General features: G+C 44.1%; 1 protein-coding gene across 1 annotated transcript; it reads left to right on the top strand.

Moving 5' to 3' along the window:
• Positions 1 to 1,272: 1,272 nt before the first annotated feature.
• On the top strand, positions 1,273 to 17,892 carry Dynlrb1 (dynein light chain roadblock-type 1). The gene is made up of 4 exons (XM_015481513.2): positions 1,273 to 1,420; positions 6,262 to 6,337; positions 13,141 to 13,308; positions 17,509 to 17,892. The coding sequence occupies exons 1-4, from the start codon at positions 1,418 to 1,420 to the stop codon at positions 17,550 to 17,552; spliced, it is 291 nt and encodes a 96-aa protein (XP_015336999.1). The 5' UTR covers positions 1,273 to 1,417; the 3' UTR covers positions 17,553 to 17,892.
• The last annotated feature ends 948 nt before the right edge of the window (positions 17,893 to 18,840 follow it).

The raw sequence follows: 18,840 nt of genomic DNA, 5'->3' as shown, positions 1-18,840 counted from the left end.
ACTCTCCATTAGACACCTTCTGGCAATAATTAGGATACCTCTCAGTATAACCTATGTAAACATAAACTTACTCTGTGGCCAAGGGCTCATTTTCCACCAGGAAAGTGGGTCCAGAGCCCTCACCTGGCTCCTGCATGAAACTTCCATGGAACTTCCTCCTGAATAAACAGCTGATCCATGAAGTTTGCCCCCGTCCCAGTCTTTTTGTGCTAACAAAGAGTTACTGGTCAGTTGCCTTGCAGAATATCCCTTAAACTGGGTGTAATTTTCTCATGATTAAGGATGTGGACTTCTGTGAAAATTACTACTGAGGCTATGTGCCCTTTGTGCATATCGGGTGCACACATCAGTATGTTCCATTACCAGAAATAACTAACCTTAATCTGGTTAAGGTGGTGTCTTCTAGATTTCCTATCTGGAAAGTTATTATGCAGCCCTCTTTCTGAGAAGCAGACACCCCTGGAAGGAGCACTAAATCCTTCCCTATTAGAAAGGATATTGTAGAATGAAAATCTGGAGGTGGATTATCGACAGAATTCAGCAAATTCCAATGCCAGGAAGAAAAAATTTGTAAAGTGGAAATGCCAATAATCACCATGCTGAGGCTTCTGGAGATAATGAGTACAGTAAGGTAGCACCAGTTTCACTAAACCGCAGCATGTTTTAACGGAAGTTATTTCCTGATAGAAGGCCCAGAAATTTTTGTGGTCTGTCGGAGTAAAAGGTTTAAATAGAGCAGAAAAAGGAACGATATAGAGCTCTGGGAAGAAAGGTCCTCTTAATTTTTTTTTAATGTCCTCTTTTAGTGTTTTTAATGGTGAGAAAATGATATAGCACAGACATGTAAAGTGCCTTCTCCAAAGGTAACACAGAAGTGGGGATGAGTTTGGATTCCTAAATCGTGGACTCCCAGGCCAGCTCATCTCAGAGCTTGCATGGAGTATTCCCAAAGAGGTCGCGCTGCAGACTCCAGAGAGAACCCGACTTCAGACCCAACATTAGTTTCCCGTATCTTCAGCTCATTCTGGCTCCGCGCCTGTCTTTGCCTCCATCTGGGCGCATACTCTCCCATCACCCCTCCACCCAGCCTCTTCCAACACCTAGAACCGATATCTTTGTGGTACAGATGGAGTTGGGAATTTTCTACAGCTTACGTGCTCCTTTGCTTTTCGCTAACGTAGGCAAACGTCACTCAGCTACATCCTCATCCTTCCTTTACACTTTCAGACACCTGAGAGTCAAACATCCCAGGGCCCTGGGTGGGGAAACACTTCAGCCAGTTTGCCCGCCCCAATACCCCCGCTGATTCCTAATAGGCTGCCTCAGCTGTCCGTTACCACAGGGAACTATGCGCAGGCGCAGAAAGACACGGATTTGAGCTGAGTGTTCGCGACGCGGAGCTAAGGATCAGTCCGAGATGGTGAGTGTTCACCGGTGCTTTTGGCTAGCTGTTGCACCCCTCCCTAGCCATGCGGTCCATCCGCCACCGGGGTCTCAGAGCGCCAGGAGAGGAGTCCGCCGGCCTGGGCGGGGCCGGAATCGGACCCAAGCTGACTGGGGGGCGGAACCCGAATGGCGCGGGCCTTTGGGGCCCGGCCGAGGCGTGGCCACCGGATGCCGCTGCTCCTCGACCGGAAACAGCTGGGGCCTCAGTGAAGACCAGGCAGTGGGAGGCTGGGACTCTGAGGCCTGCCGACTAGCACCTGGGCCTTGTCGTGCGACTCTAGCCTTAAGGGTAGCATTTTCCCCGAAGCTAGTAGGTGGCAAGCATTGCTAAGTGAGTGCGTCATGTGTGTTGTTTTTCCTCCTCGCAGCTCTGTGCGGTGAGCTGTGAGGAACTGTGCGACCATCACCCACCCACACATTTAAAATCTAAGTCTTCGGAATGCCAAGCTTTGACCCAGAAAGTGGCGGTGGACTTGAGCCCTAAGAAGCGTGACTGCTGCGTCTCGCTGTGGCTCCGTCCAAACACTCAGACTGGGTGCCTGAGTAAGGAACCGGTAGGGTCTGGCCTTGGGAATCCCCAAGCCCTCTGCCTTGTTGGCTGCAACCGTGGGCTCTTTACACCTTTTCAGGTTGTGTGTTGTTAGTCCCTATCGCTTATACAAAACTCAAAAAGGACTTTTAAACATTAAACCATGTGAATGTAACTTTTTCAGTCATCTTTTTTAGATATGTAAAGCTTATAAGAAAAATTGAAAAGGAAAATGAAAGAAGGTGTCATTAGAGATGATCACTAAGTGAATTACTTCTAGGCATTTTCGCTTCGGTTTCTATTTTATATAGTTTAGCTCCTACTGAATATACAAATTGTGAGTTCTGCATTTCTCATTATTATACCACAAAGAATGTCCCCACCTCATTAAAAACGTGTAATAATGCTTCAAATATATATGTAATTTCATCTTTCGTATCACTTTTTTTTTTTTTTCTTTTAAGACAGGGTCTTTCCTTGTTGCCCAGACTCGTCTGGAACTCCAGACTCAAATAGTCCTCCCACCTTAGCTTCCCCTGTGATGGGACTGCCTTTTAGCTCTTCTTTTGACCTGCTATGTGTTCTTGGGTAAAACCCTTCTTTTCTCTGAACCTCAATTTCCTTAACTGTAAAATGAAGATCATAATAGTCATGGAAGATGAATGAGATGTTCAGATGGAAGCATATGTCTGAAAGCAGTGGATGACCTATAGTGGGTACTGAGTACATAAATGTATGCTTGTGTGTCCTGTTCCTGGTAAATGTGAATTTGTTTTTTGAACAACCAAATCTCAGTAGCTGGTTCTTATTAAACAAAATCACCTACCTGGGCACCATGGCACATGCCTGTAACCCCAGTTACTTGTCAGGCAGGAGGATCACAAGTTGGAGGATACCTTGGGCAACTTAGCAACACCCTGTCTCAAAGTTAAAAAGGACTAGGGATTTAGCTCAGTGGTAGAGTACTTGTGTGTCTTGCACAAGACCCTGAGTTCAATCCCCAGCACTTGGGGCAGAAATTAAGGTCACCCAAACTTTTGCTTTTTGTTACACTGGATCCTATAAGGTAGCATCCTCCCTCCTATACTTAAAAGGGTTGATTTTGAAACATAGTTGAAAAAAATGCTTTTTATTTGTTCTTAAGTATTCACTGAGCCTGTCCTGTGTCTGGTATTGGGGCTATAAAAGGTACTGGATCCCTGCTCCAAGGGTACTTTGGGTCTACAGTAGAAGATGGATATAAAATGTCAATTATACTGTACCATGAAGGCTGGATGCTACAGGTGTCCAGAGTGGGGCTGGTATTAAAGGCCTTTCCTAGGAGGCCCATGACGTGACTTTGAAAGGTTGGGAGTTGGTTATGTTAAGGAGTAAGGACAAGAGGAAAAAGTTCCTTTCCTTCAGATAGAGGGAGTACTTTATACTTCAGATAGAGAGAGGACATATACCAAGCCTGAGTGCTGGAAGCCCAGACTCCTGGCAGGCTGTGTGTGCCCCCTGTAGTCCATTCTCCACACAGCAGCCAAGCCTTCAAAAACATCACATCTTGTCTCTCCTCACCTCATAACTTGCTAGTGGCTCCACATAACATCCCAAGAAAAACCCAGGTCACGTCATGGTCTGCCGGTTGGCTGTAATTTGCTCCTGGCTGGTAGCCACCATTCTTCCCCTTGTTCATTGCATTTCAGGCCCACTAGCTCTTTTGCTGTTCCTTGAACAGCATACTTTTCCACGGTGTTGCTTTTGTATTTGTTCTTTACACTGTCTAGAACCTTCTCTCTAGAAATCCACATGGTTAGCTCCTTCATTTCATTCAGCTCTCTTAGGATTTCTCTGATCATCTTACACAAAATTGCAGAGGTGCATGCCTGTAATTCCAACAACTTGAGACTGAGGCAAGTTTGAGCAACTCAGAACTTGTCTCAAACAAGAAATATAAAAGGACTGGGGATGTAGAGTGTCTCTCATTGAATCCCTAGTACAAAGAAAGAGAAAGAGTCATCAATAAATCATTCTAGACCCCTCAATCACACCTGGCATTTATGTTTTACTTCTTTTTTGTTATTTAATGTCTAACTCCCCAAATACATCCTACCACCTTGCCTAGGTCAACTTCAGGGGATAAGATTTTTGTTGTATTTTGTTCATTACTACAATCCCAGGCCTAAGTTGTCTGGCACATAGAAGCCATATAGTTAATAAATAGCAGTCTTAGGAAATTTAATCTTTTTCTTTTCAGCTTCATTGCCCAACCCTGGGATACAGTTTAAATCTAGATTTTGACATCTTCCACTTTAGCTTTCATTCCCCTTTCTTTCCTGTGTTGATTGTTGGTTGATTGAGCTGTCCTAAATTATCACATAAGCTTTTTTTTTTTTTTTTTTTTTTGCCATATTGACTCTGGGTCTTGCTCATGTGAGGCAAGCACTATACTACTGAACTGTATCCCCAGATGTCCCAAGTTATTCTTAAAATGTTGAGTGTGTCAGAGCTCTATGGCCCCATGTCAGAGTCCATCTTGGATACACTGGTGGAGGGGGAGGGTAGTGTGCTAAAAATTAGAAACTGCAGAGTAGAGGGTCTGAGGCTGTAGCTCAGTGGCAGAGCACTTGCCTAGCATATGTGAAGCACTGGGTTCAATCCTCAGCACCACATAAAAATTCATAAATAAAGGTATTCTGTCCATCTGCAGCTGCAAAAGTTAAATTAAAAAGAAAGAAAGAAACAACAGAGTAGAAAGGACTATTTGGGAGGGGAAAAAAAGAAAAAGAATAAAACCTGAGCTGTAGTTTTCTGTTCTGAAAATGGCTTTATTTTTTTTCATAATCATCTCTAGCCTTCTCATTTTCACAGGGGTGCAGTCTCCAAGCACTTTATTTTATACTTTTGCTGTTTTCATTTAGCAATATAACACAGATCTGTGGTGTTATCACATAGTCTAATCACTACTGTTAATGTGAATGGTATCTTCCTATGAGTGATATTCCATAATTTACTTGGCCTTTTGTCTAATTATTGGCCCTTTTAGTGCTTTCTCTTTTTTGCTATTGTAGGTGTCACTGCAACAGACATCTTACTGTGTTCTTTCATTCTTTTGGATTATTTCCTTAGGTTGAATTTCCTAGAAGGCAACCAGGTCAGGCTGAATACTGTACAGCATTGATCTATCATACTACCTATCATATCCTATCGTATCATACTACCATACATACCTATCATATCCCTCCCCTCCAAACTAGGACCTGGCACATAGTGGGAGCTCAGCAAACTCCATGAATAACTTAGGATCTCAGATACGCATGATCCACTCTATTGTACTCACATCCAGAGACAGCCCTGTCCTTTTACCCAAACTCTAGATTTTAGAGGCATCAGGCTACTTACCATTTTGTAGCAGGAACTTGTTTGTCTTTCCCTCCAGCATTTGAGGGTATTACATCACTGAGGAGTGGGTGGTGGTGACTGGACTATCCCCATTTGCCTTCCAGAAGAACAATAGTTCATTGTGCTATCTCTTTCCAGTGTTTAGGACCCCCCCGCCCCAGAGAAGAGACCTTGTAGTTTTAAAAGATGGGACAAGAACATGTGGGCAGGTAGATAAAAGTGGAGGGAGAGATAAAGTAGTTGGAGTAAAAATGTAGAAGGTCTTGCATGCCAGAACGAGAACCCAAATATCTTATTGTCTCCCCTGTTTACAAATCCCATGCTAAAATATCCTACCCTGACTGGTTTCTGAATAATCAGGATTAATGAGCCCCTTCCTGAGACATTTCCTGTGGCTATATGCCATGTGTCACACTATCTCAGATGCCAGCTTATTAAATCACTGAGTCTATCCTCATAGGATAATTTTGCTTCTTTGAAATGTTTTCAGTTGTCTTATTTGAGCCACAAATGACTCAGTGTCTCCCTCCTGTTAGAAACCTCTGTTTGGGGTTTTTTTAAGTCATCAGAGTCCTGTCCCCTAGCTGTACCTGATAATGTCAATCATTAATGTATCTATGCTCCTGGGAATGTTTTTATATTCTCTCAAATAGCTGAGGATTGGGGGCATAATATTGCCTGGTGGGTAGAGCAGCCCCACTTCATGCTGTAGTTGTGAACTAATTCTCTAGGTGCTGGTGGTGGCCAGAGGACCATTTCACACAGGCCTGGGGGCTTTAAGATAGGGCCAAATGTCTGGGTGTTTCTAGTTTCTTTTTGGAAGACAAATGTGTGATGCATCTTATGAGGAGGTTAATCCAGCCTACCTGGCCTCTCTTAACCTTGGTCTTATTTTCTGGCAGGCAGAGGTGGAGGAGACACTGAAGCGACTTCAGAGCCAGAAAGGAGTACAGGGAATCATCGTGGTGAATACAGAAGGTACACTCTTCAGCTATGACTTGCCCCTGGCAACCCCCAGAAAACAGCCCAAACACAGCATAACACTTTTTAACTAAGCCCCTTCATGGATCTGATCTAAGTGTTCTGTTTTTTTCTTTTTAACACTTCCCGTGTTCTAACAATATTATTGAAATTCTGATTTTTTTAATCTTCATTTTATTTATGTATTTATTTTGAGGGGAGAGAGAGAGAAATTTTTTAATATTTATTTTTCCGTTTTTGGTTGACAAACATCTTTATTTTATTTTTTATGTGGTGCTGAGGATCGAACCCAGCACCCCTTACATGCCAGGGAAGCACATTACTGCTTGAGCCACATCCCCAGCCCATATTTATTTATTTTTGTGTGGTACTGAGGATTGAGCCCAGGGCCCTGCACATGCTAGGCGAGCCCTCTACCACTGAGCTACAACCCCAACCCTGAAATTCTAATTTTAAATAAAGGAAAAATTCAACTAGTTCTACTGCCCTGACAGTCACACATTTCACCTTCCATTCTTTTTCAGCCCTTGTGACCATCAGCCACTTTTCTGATGGTCATAATCATAGTTGGTACTATTTTGCATATGCTTATGTACAAAATTTTCTAAAATTGCTTCACAGTTCACATGAGAAAAAAAATTTTTTTTTTTTTTTTTTAATACTGGGGATATGACCCAAGGCCTCAGGCCTGCTCGGCACTGCTCTACCTCTGAAATACAGTCCCAGCCCCTTTAAGCAAAAAATTTTAAGTACCAGTGCAATGTTTATTAACCCACTTACATTGTTTCTACTCTTTTGTGTACCCATTAAATCTGTATTATGTATCCATTTATGTTGATTTTACCTTTTATTAGGTGATGCTCTGGATGACTTCTTTGTGCCCATAGTTTTTTTCCCCCCTTTCTTCTGGGGGCATTATTTGAACAGGAGATACAGATACAGATACTAATTTTCTCAAACTGTGCTAGACGTAGTAAAGAAGGGAATTAACCTTAATCGTATACCTGCTCCACTCCAGGCTGAGGACTGGTGCTTTACAACCATACTGTTTCCTTAAAACAGCCTGTGCCCTCCATTTGCAATGGAAAAAAAAAAAAAAAAGTCTAGAAATTTAATTAACCTGCCATTACAGAGATAAAATTACATCTGAGCCTGTCTGAGTACACCTATGTGCTTTTTCCCACTCTGCTGCACTGTGAAGAACCAGAGAGTGGCTGCTGGTCTTGTGGCCCTAGGCCTTGATGTCTGGACAGCATCAAGGATAAGGGCTCTGGAAAAAAGCAATTCTGAGTTTGTATCCTGCTTCTTCTCCCGACTAACCGCATGACCTTCAGCAAGTCACTTAAGCATATAAATGTGGATATTATATCTACTTTATAGGGTTGTAAATTATTAACTGAGAATAAACAATGATTTGTTTACTGTGGTATTGTCACCATCAGTTCTGAGCTCTGAGGTATTTGTTTACTTGAATCCATATACCTGGTCAGGTTCCCCTGTTGGGTTGGGGGAAACCACATGCTTTGTGTCTCTAGACCACAGTGTTTCCCAAATTTATCTAGTCACCTGAAACTATTGTTTAAAAACCTACAGCTTTCCAGGCCTTTCCACACAAAGTATGATATATTAGGACTAAGGTGAGACCTGGGAATCTGTTTGCCATTCACTCCAGGAGATTCTTTGATCAGACAAGTTTGAAAAATTCTGCCTCAAGGGCAAATTCTAATAAAAAGCTGAATGAGCTGGTGTGGTGGCACTCACCTATAATCCCAGTGATGGGGGAGGCTGAGGCAGGAGGATTGCAAGTTCAAAGCCAGCTTCAGCAACTTCGTGAGACCCTGTCTTAACATAAATAAAGAGGGCTGGGGATGTGGCTCAATACCCCTAGGTTCAATCCCTAGTATTTAAAAAAAAAAAAAAAAACACTGAATGAGTGTTACAGGCTTAAGACTCACAGCAGATCTGTATGCATCTGATGGCTGCTCTTCAAGACACCATCTAGAATGTAGTTTTCAGTACTGGGTTCCTTAGTCTAAGGCTCATGTGCTTCCTCTGGGTTCCTTCTCCTCCATGTCAATCAGAGCAGCTGCTCTCAGATCATTAGCTTGTGTTTCTGTATTAGTTTCAATTAGGAAAAATGTTTTACCAATTTAAAAGCCACCCTACTAGCAAGAAAATAACCAAAAAACTACAGTGTTGGGACAGGTACATGAAGACATTGGTGCTGTTACCAGCAGCTTGGGTGATGAAGGTCCATGATAGCAAGGACTTTGTCTGAGTCACCTCTGGACACCTGGTCCATCCAGCAAGGCTCTGGATTCAGGTCAGTGAGTGTTTGTTGAATGACCAAACCATAATCAGTGATGCCATCAGCGCTTTGATTTGGTAATTCCATTCTGAGGAATGTGTTCCAACAAAATAATCCCAAAGGAAAAAAAACAAAACTTTTGCAAGCATATAGATGCCATAATAACTAGATTAATAATCACAGTAATATCTATAATAGCTAGCATGATTGGAAATAATAATGCCCTTTTCCAGGCACCATTATAAATACTTGATATAGACTCTTCTTTTTTTTTTCCTGGTACTGGAGACTGAACCCAGAGCTTCACACATACTAGGCAAACACTCTACCACGAGATGAATTCATTTAATCCTTCAAACAGCAAAATAAAGATAGAGTTATTAATATCTTCATTTTATAATGATAAAACCAAGCCTTAGGAAGAGGTTAAGCAGTATCCAAAGGACAGAGGGAAGAGTGGTGGACCTGGAGTTCCAACTCTATAGTTCATGTGTTTGGCCTCTGTCCAGCCTGTGTACCCCCCTCCACCCCCGTCCCCAAGTGCTCAGGCAGAGGAACGGCAGACCTGCAGATACACCCATGCAAGTGGGAATGTCTCTTCAACATGAAGAGATGGCTAAGATGCAGACCTCTTGGGAGTCAGTCTTCCCTCTCCAGCCTTAGTTCCTTGGTCTCTCTCCTTGGTGGGGGCTGGGGGTGTCTCTGCAGGCCATAGTCTGCCTTCCTCTCAGAGACTTACTTAATCTTATTGCTTTACCTCTTGCTCTTTCCTCTGCCTCAAATGGCCTTTCCTTTCTCTACTGATTTAAATGTCACCCACCTATAAAGACCCCCTCAAATGTTCCTCTTTTAGGAAGCTAAGCCCTTGATGATAATCTTCTCAACAAACCATTATCCCAACAAGGAAATAGAGGCTCAGAAAGTTTAAATGATGTGTCCTAGATGAGATCATGCAGGCTCTGCAGTGTCCCAAAAAGGGTCTGCTCTCCTCTATCTCCAGCAACCAGAACAGTGCTGGCACAGAGGTGGTGCTGACAAAAGTATCTGTTCATTTTTTTAAGGTTTTGTTGTTGTTGTTTAAAGGTTTTGGTGTAGTGGAAGGGATGACCTGGTTGTATAACCAGGACAGATCTGAGCCACAGCTCAGAAATTGTGCCCCCGCCCAGCCATTTCTGTAGACTACACAGTCTCCATTTGTGAAGGCAAAGGCTGGATAGGCCACCTTTGGGGTCACTTAAGGTCTGTAAACTGTGGATCTGTAATTAATCTGAAATTCTTCCCAGTTTGGGTCCCTGCACACTTGCCTCCATGTTTTCTTTTATTTTTAGAGGGAGTGAACAAATGGTTACTTTCTTGTCTCCTTTACACATTGCTCACTTATAGCATGTGGTCAAAGCCAGATACACTGGCATATGCCTATAATCCCAGCAGCTCAAGAGGCTGAGGCAGGAGGATTGCAAGCTCAAGGCCAGCCTCAGCAATTTAGCAAGGCCCTCAGCAACTTATGGATATGTGCCTCAGTGGTTGAGCACCGCTGGATTCAATCTCTAGTACCAGAAAAAAAAGAAAAGAAAAGAAATGTTATCAAACTAATGCCCAGTCACAGGTATCCACTTTTCCATAGTCTACCTTCCCCTCAGAGACTTATTTCATCTCATTGCTTTAGCCCTTGTTCTTTCCCCTGCTTCAAATGTTCACATACATAGTAGGCTCTTTGATTTTTTTTTTTTTGGTAGGGGGTGGTGCTGGGCCTTGTACAAGGCCTTGTACGTCCTACACACCCATTCTCTACCACCAAGCTACACATTCCTCTCCTTCTCAAATGGCCTCCGTCTATGAAAGTGGATCCCTGTGATCACTCATTTATCAATAGCAAGAAATGCTTAATTTCCAAGGGTTCTGGTGAGAGAAATCTGAATGGGTTCTGCCTTTAGGGAGCTTAGAGTCTGGTGGGAGATGAATGTAATGATTAATTACTTCCCTACCAGTGTGTTGTCAAACTTGATAAACTGCTCTAAAGGAAAACTAGGTAGAGCTGGGACCAAAGAATAGAGGCACTAGAATGAAAGTTCCAGGCCAAGGGATCTGTGAAAAGGTGGCCTTGTGGTATATAAAAGAGATGGTCTGGGGGGTGGGGATATAGCTCAGTGTTAGGGCACTTGCAAGGCCTAGGTTCAATATCAGCACTACTCTAAAAAAAAGCTAACGTCAAGAGGTCTGATTATGCAGATCTTTAAGTCAAGTCTTGGCACTGGTAAGACTTAGCATCAAGACCCGAAAATGAACTAATGAAGGGTTCCTGGCCAGGCAGCAGAAACAGTTAGCCCAGGGCACCATCTGGTCCTGACTCCTAGCAGGTAGGCTCCGTGTTAGTGTTTTTGCAATTTTAGGGAACAGTCACATCCCCTCAGGGAATCAGGAATGGGATTTATTGGGTGGGTGATGTTGGTAACAAATCACGTTTATTAAGCATGTCCTATAACTCAACTTTCTTAAATGCACTGAACAGTATTCATTCCTCACAGCGGCACTTTGAAATAGAGGCATCATTTCACACACGAGGCAGTGGAAGCTAGGGAGATTCAATCACTTGCATAAAGTCACATAGCTATGGAAGAGCAGAGGTGGGAGCAAGCCCGGGTCATCAGATTCAGTGTTCCTACACCATCACCCCTCCCATTTTGGATAGATTACAGCAGACACTGCTCACTGCTCATCCTCAGGAAGGTACAGCCACCGAGCCAGGCTCCATTGGACCCTGGTGTGCACATTGTTGCTATCTACCAGCAGCCCTGATGTTCCAGTCCTCTTGTCCTTTAAAGGCAAGTGACCACCACAACCCATTCACATGATTTCACTTGACTCAAAACGGCCTGTCTGACTCAGCTGCCTCTTTTGCCTCTTTTGCCACCATGTCCTCTTGCCATGCTCATGTTCCTGGTACCCTGAGAAGACAAGGTTGGGCCGGTTTCTTGCTACCCATTGGAGATAGGCTTGAGAACAACTGCCTTTGACCGGTCTGTTACTGGTCACTTGTGGGCCAGATTATTGGGGTCCTATACCCAAAGTCTAGCCACTTGTATATGGGGCGTAACTTGGGTTGCATCCTTCAAATGAGAGCGTTAACTGGTGAGCTCTTGGACTCTCATAGATGGAGCCTTTTGCTGATAGGTCATGGTCAGTTCACAGGCACCTCATGACTCAGTGTTATTCCTCACCTCCTTGACAATAGACACAGTCCAGTGAGTTAAGTTCATTTAATCCTCAAAAGACAAACTGGGCTTGGTGGCACATGCCTGTAACCCAGCTACTCAGGAGGCTGAGGCAGAAGGATCACAAGTTGGAAGCCAACCTTGGCAACTTTATTTGTCCCAAAATAAAAGGGGCTCAGTGTAGCTCAGTGGTAGAGCACCCCTGAATTCAAGCCACAGTACCACACGCACGCACGCGCCCGTGCACACACACACACACACACACACAAGACTTGATAATGATGTCCATTGCCTAGTTAATTATACTAACAAAATCCTAGCTTAAATACCCAGCAGTAGAGAAATGGTGAGTCTGTGGGTTGTTCACATACGTAGTAGGCTGTTTGCTTCCCCCCCACCCCCTGAGGATTGAATCTAAGACCTTGTACATCCTAAGCACCCATGCTCTACCAGTGAGCTATACCCAGAACCCCTCAGTGTGGGCTCTTTGAAAGAGATAGCAATAGGGTATGCACAGACATAGACACATGCTTTGATTTAGGGTCACCAACATATGTGTAGACTATGTGTTATTGTTGTTTTTAATAACTTTATTTCATTTATTTTTTTAATATTTGTTTTTTAGTTATACACAATACCTTTATTTTGTTTATTTGTTTTTATGTGGTGCTGAGGATCGAACCCAGTGCCTCACACGTGTGAGGAAGCGCTCTACCATTAAGCCACAACCCCGGCCATAGACTGTGTCTTTTTAACTAGACCCTAAGCCTACCTTGAATGGGGATAGTGATGGTTATATCCTGGCACAAACTGACCTTTTCTCTGCTTTCTCCTTTTCAGTCTTTACAGATTTGTTAGAGCTTTCCTCCAGGTCAGGTTCTGAATGTTATGAAGGAACATCTCTCCTTTTATTGCTGAAAACCAGATAGACAATGTGACTCTGGGAAAGAGGCCTGGCAGTGAAGCCCACAGACCTGTGTTTGAGTCCTGGCCCCACTGCTCATCGTCTGCCCTGTGCCTGTAGGCAGGTTGTCCCACCACTCAAGGAACCTGTGGCCTCATTGGCAAATGAAGATGTATCACCATCCACTGAGGGTTCTGGGCCTGGTGCTGACATACTTAAATACTCAGCACTGCGTCTGTCAGATAGCAAGCCCTCTGTAAATAGTGGCATTATTAACTACTACTCTAGTACTCTAGAGTTTTGTGGAGTTTGAGTTGGGAGCTTAGCAGAAAGGGGCTCTAACATCCTGCTCAATTTACATTTGCTTTCCCTTCAGGAATTCCCATCAAGAGTACCATGGACAATCCCACCACCACACAGTATGCCAACCTCATGCACAACTTCATCTTGAAGGCAAGGAGCACTGTGCGAGAAATTGACCCCCAGAATGACCTCACCTTCCTTCGAATCCGCTCCAAGAAAAATGAAATTATGGTTGCACCAGGTAAGGGATCTTTCACCTCACCACTTGGAAACAGATCCTCACAGCAGGTTCTCCATAGCTATCAAGAAGACCTCACACATTGGGATCTGCTCAGGTCCAAGGAGGGCCTGAGGAATTGAAGGAATCCAGTTGCCCCATTGACTAGCCAGACTCTAGCTGGTGTCCCCCAACAAATCCTTTCTCACAGTGACTGTAGGCCCCAGAAGGGAATCACTCTTGGGGTAAGAAAGACACAAGCATAACACAGATCACCCTTACCTTGACAGGGAGGAAACTCAACAAGCATTTGGGACATGGGGAGTGCATGATCAGGTCTGCTCAAGGCAGTTGGCAAAGGCTCAACAAAAGAGGGGATGTTGGAGCTGAACCTTGAAGGCCAGAAAAGAATAAGCAAGGCAGAGGGGCAGAAAAAGAATTGGAGGGAAAATAATTTATTGATTCTAAGCTAAAATATATGTCATCTCTCTAGGCCCCATACAGCCAGCTTTTTCTCCGACACTAGAGCAGATGGCTATATTATTTTTCCATGAAGAGCTTGGCATGTATATGGGGACAGTGTGGTACAGCCAAGCCTGTCTTTAGGTTTTGGGATCATTCTCAGGGTGATGAGATACTTTTCCTGGGAAGAGCCCACAGGAATGGAGACCACCACAGGAAACTGCAGGGCTACCATTCACGGACGTGATTCTCTAGGACTGTTTTTGCATTGTTACTTCTCTCTCACCCTCTGTTTTGCCTGAGCCATAGTTGAATGTGTAAGTTTCCCACTTTATGAAGTTGGTTTTTTTTTTTTGAGAGAGAGAGAGAGAGAGAATTTTAATATTTACTTTTTAATTTTCGGCGGACACAACATCTTTCTTTGTATGTGGTGCTGAGGATCGAACCCAGGCCGCACGCATGCCAGGCAAGCACGCTACCGCTTGAGCCACATCCCCAGGCCCAGTTCCCACTTTATGATACAGCTAGGTTGCAGTAACTGCTTGTCTAGAGTGTCAGAACCTGTGTAGATGTAGAAAGTGAGACTGATCCAACTTAAAAGGAGCCTCAGACACCAAACTCATCTGAGAGGACTTGATCCTATGAGCAGAGGTGTTTAGGGCAGGGGCCGATATGATTGTTGGGTAGGTCCTGGATGAAGGAGCACAGTGGGTAGACTGGGGACATGAGTGTCCCTGCGCTTGGCAACACTGCAGAAGGCCAGCTGCAGAATTCTGGGAATTTGATAGGCAGTCAGCCACTACCAACAGCAGGGTAGCATTGGTTCTGTTCCAAGGTCTGTTCTTACCCAGTCCAGTTGTCTGGAAGGATAGGAAAAAGAGAGCCAGAAAGCTAGTCACAGGGCCCCCAGCCTCCCTGGGACAGTCTCTAGAGGGTGGAGATAGAGCAAGTCAGTCACAGAGTACATAAAGGTAACTTAAGAGGAATTAAAAAAAAAAAGCCTTACACATTTACTGCATCTCACACCAACTGATTCCTGATTCTATTTTTTTATAACTTTATTTTATTTATTTTATTATGTGATGCTGAGGATCGAACCCAGTGCCTCTCACATGCAAGGCAAGCACTCTACCATTGAGCCATGACCCCAGCCCCTGACGCCTGATTCTGTTAGGGGAAAAAAGTTGGGGGAGGCACGGAATCTCTTTTTCCAGTGAACTCTTATATGGGCAAGTCATGGAACATCTCTATAACCACATCTATAAAATGTCAAGTCAGGTACTATGCTGCTGTGGTCCTCTGAGACCTTGTCTGGATAAATGTCTAGGCTTGGATTGGGTCAGAAAGCCTTGGAATCAAATTTGAACTGAAATCCCCCAAAACTTCTTGCTGTATGACTGTGGAGGACACATCTGCACAGCCCTCAAGGTGGACCCAGGAATCATCCCTTGACTTACCCTGTGTGTCAGCAGATCTGGTCTCCTCATTGACACACCTGGGAGCTTAGAGTGTGCGGCAAGGGCAAATGACATGGTTGCCACATAGACAAATTCTCCATGAAAAGCGTCTGTCAACCTGAAGCTTCTAAGAATGTCTCCTGAAAGGGCAGAGTTGTGTGAAAGCCCCCAGTCATGTGTGTCTCAGGCCAAGCTTCTCAAACTTGGCCTTGAGGACCTGCGGGCATTCAGAAGCCATGAATGTCCTTGAGTCTGGGATGGGCAGCTCCCAGGTTAGGGGTTCGCAGGCTCAGAGGCTCCACAGCCTTAAAGTGGCCAGCCCTCACGGGGCCAGCACAAGTCCTGCAGGGAGTGTGAATGCTCTCTTGCTCACCTTCACCTTTCCCCCAGCCGGGCACACATACACATGCTGGGTGTTATTCTGGAGAGTGCGTGGTACAATACCGTCACCTTAAATGGGTGTTTCTTCCGATTCCCACACTGCTGTGCCTCAGCCACACTGTTGTTCTCAAAGCCTGCATCCTTCTCCCTGGGGCCCTTCCACATGCCATCTTGCTGTGGGAACATTCTATCCTTCCTTGTCACTTGGCCATCCAGCTGCTTGTGTGCAATTTTAAGTCTGTTTTCTCCACTAGACAGTAAGTTTTCCATGAGGGCAGGGGCTTGGAAACATTTAGTAAATATTTATACTAAGCATAGTAAACATTTAACAAATATCTATTAATAAATATTTGTTGAATAAATAAAGGAATGGCTTCCTAACTGACACCCCACCACTATGGGACAGGGGTGGAATCAACAATGGGAATGGGGTCAGGGATGTTTGTGGGGCATGGTATTCAGGATGAAAATCAATGTTTTGACACACTTTGATGTGTCCAAGAAAAAAATATTAGGTGTTGGTGCCAGAACTCCTGTAGGCAGGAGCCACTGACCGGAGCCCTGGAGGCATTAGACTGGATTGCCATAAGGACTGTAGTTAGCACCCCGCACTGAGCAGCCTGGAGCAGCCCTGCCATGAACAGTTCCTTCCTGCCCCTCTGATTGACTTCCTGGTCAAGCCTAGAATCTGCTTCCCAGGCCAGTAATAGCAGTAGGTGGTTTCAGAAATTGACTCTCCATAGAAGTACCAATTTCACCCCATCCTGGCCCAGAACAATTCACACTAAAGAGTGTTTTCAGACAGATTTGGTTTTCAGTTTTTAACCTTACTTATATAAAGCCACATTGACTCAGCATAAACAAGCTTCAAAATACAACCTCCCACAGAGCACTTGCCATGGTATTATAGGACTTGGAACTAGTAATTTGATATAAAAGACATTGGTATTGTTGATTGTGTCTGTTTTTATCAGTGGCTTTTTATTATTTCTGATTTTAATACCATTCTTTTATGTATGCAGATTACTTAGCCATGAAACTGGTAGTCCCTTTGTTTCTGTTTCTTCCCAGTTGCAACATCCTGTCATCTTGGGAAGATCCAAACTTTAGACTTGAATCTGAGCAGCCACAAATGACCGAGATCCTGCCACTCTTTCATGTTCAACAGGGGGCAGCAGACCAGAGGGGTTCAGAGCATAAGGCCAAACCTGCTTCCCTCTCTTCCATATATATACATATTTCTTTTCTTTTTTTTTTTTTTTTTTTTTTTTTTGTGGCCTTGAGGATATGGGCGTGTGGGCTGGGGATTGAAACCATGGCCTTGTGCATGCAAGGCAAGCACTCTACCCAAAGTACCAGTGAAAAACAGTTCACCCAGGTCCTGACACATGTAAGCCTTTGTAAGTGTTTGTGATTTGATTGTGAAGTGGGCAGAGTTAAAACTTTCTGCATCTTTAATTTTTCTTCTGTACACTAAGGATGGTCAGGCTCACCTCTGAGGACTTGGACTTCCTATGATTTTTCTCTCTCTCTCTTTTTTTTTTTTGGTACTGCTGATTGAACCAAGGGATGCTTTACCACTAAGCTGTATCCCCAGCCCTTTTTATTGTTTGAGACAGTCAGTTAATAAACTAGTAACTGCTGTCAAGTAACTAAAAGAAGGCTGGGTGGCTGCTCCAAGGGCCTGCTGTCTCTGAGGGGAGCGATCACTTCCCAGCAACCCCACCAGCAGGAGCCCCCACAGGAAGCTGTCGAGTTTATCTTGTTTCCGAGCGATAGGAAATAGCCTGGCATTGATGCTTTTTATTAAAACGTTCTTCCCCTCCTCCCTCTTTGTGGTAACTTAAGGAGTTACTTGCTTTCTATTATGTTTTTCTGCCATTTTACATTTAGTGATTTGTTTTTCCATTTCTCTCTTTTGCAGATAAAGACTATTTCCTGATTGTGATTCAGAATCCAACTGAATAAGCCACTCTTCTGGCTCCCTGTATCATTCCTTAATGTAATGCCCCAAAGAATACTAGTGTTAATCATATCAACTGACTGGCCTGTGGAAATCGCCCTAGAGCCCATGCAAACCAATCCAGTGACCAAGGTTGGTCTGGCAGCTGTGCCCAGCCCCACCAGAGGAATCCTTCTGCTGTTCCAGGCACCCCAGAGTTCCCGGGAGGGCTCTCTTTCCTCACTTCCAGGTTTTGGAGCAAGAGCCTGTGAGAAGCCCACACCCAGCTTCCTTCTGACCTTTAGTTCACTTTGTTGCCCTTGGAAAAGGCTGTTTTTCTTTAACTAAAAATAACCAGAATGCTTACCCTGCTGTTGTGTCTTTAAACACTAGGTTGGAAAGGCCTCTCTCTTCCTGTGTCACCACATGGTCCGAAAACCAAACCTGTGGCCTCTCCGGGCCCAGCCATCAATTGTGTTTCCTGGTCCCCAGGATCTGTTCCTCACAGCACCTGTGGCCATACTTCCTGAGCATAGCTTGGTGTGTAACTGGTGACCTGGTTTCTGGGCTTCTTGTCCACTTCTAGGCACTCCTTTTATCATTTCCCACTCCTGCCAATGTTTTGAACATTTTTTTCTATTATACTATTCTGTGGAAAGGAAGAATGATACCTGTTGAGCACCTAGAATGCACCTGGTGTGTCACATCACCTCACAGTACCTTCTGCAGATAGTGTTAAAGCCACCTGGCTAGAGACAAGCTTGCCAGGGCCTCATAGGTTGTGACCAAATAGTACCTGCCCCCCTTTTTGCAGTACTGCCGATTGAACCCAGGGATACTTTACCCAGCCCTTTTTATTTTGTTATTTTGAGATGATTTCACTAAATTGTCTAAGCTGGCCTTGAAACTTGTGATCATCTTGCCTCAGCCTCCCAAGTTGCTGGAATTACAGGGGTGCACCATCATACTCGAATACTTTTATATTCTTTAGTTTTTCCTATATATTTAGGGAAAACATGAGCAAAGAACAGATTACATATATCTTGTTCTTACTTTATAATAATCTTCCTTTACTATACCATGCTTTATTTGGTTATTCATTTAACAGGTATTTAGTGAATGCCTACCATGTCCAGTTCCTGAGAATAAGCTCTGACCATTAGTTTTCAGGTTTTTGTGACATGTCATGAGGGTGGTAAACCACTGCCAGGGCCATGTAGTCCACGGTTAAGAGAACAAGGGCCACAACCACTTACCCAGAGACAGGAGAGAACTCATGAACAACTAAAAATATGAGGGGAATAAATTCAACAG

This window comes from Marmota marmota, unplaced genomic scaffold, assembly GCF_001458135.2.
Source record: "Marmota marmota marmota unplaced genomic scaffold, marMar, whole genome shotgun sequence".
Taxonomy (NCBI): domain Eukaryota; kingdom Metazoa; phylum Chordata; class Mammalia; order Rodentia; family Sciuridae; genus Marmota; species Marmota marmota.
Note: the sequence above shows the minus strand (reverse complement) of the source record. Positions and strands in the feature narration are given on the sequence as shown.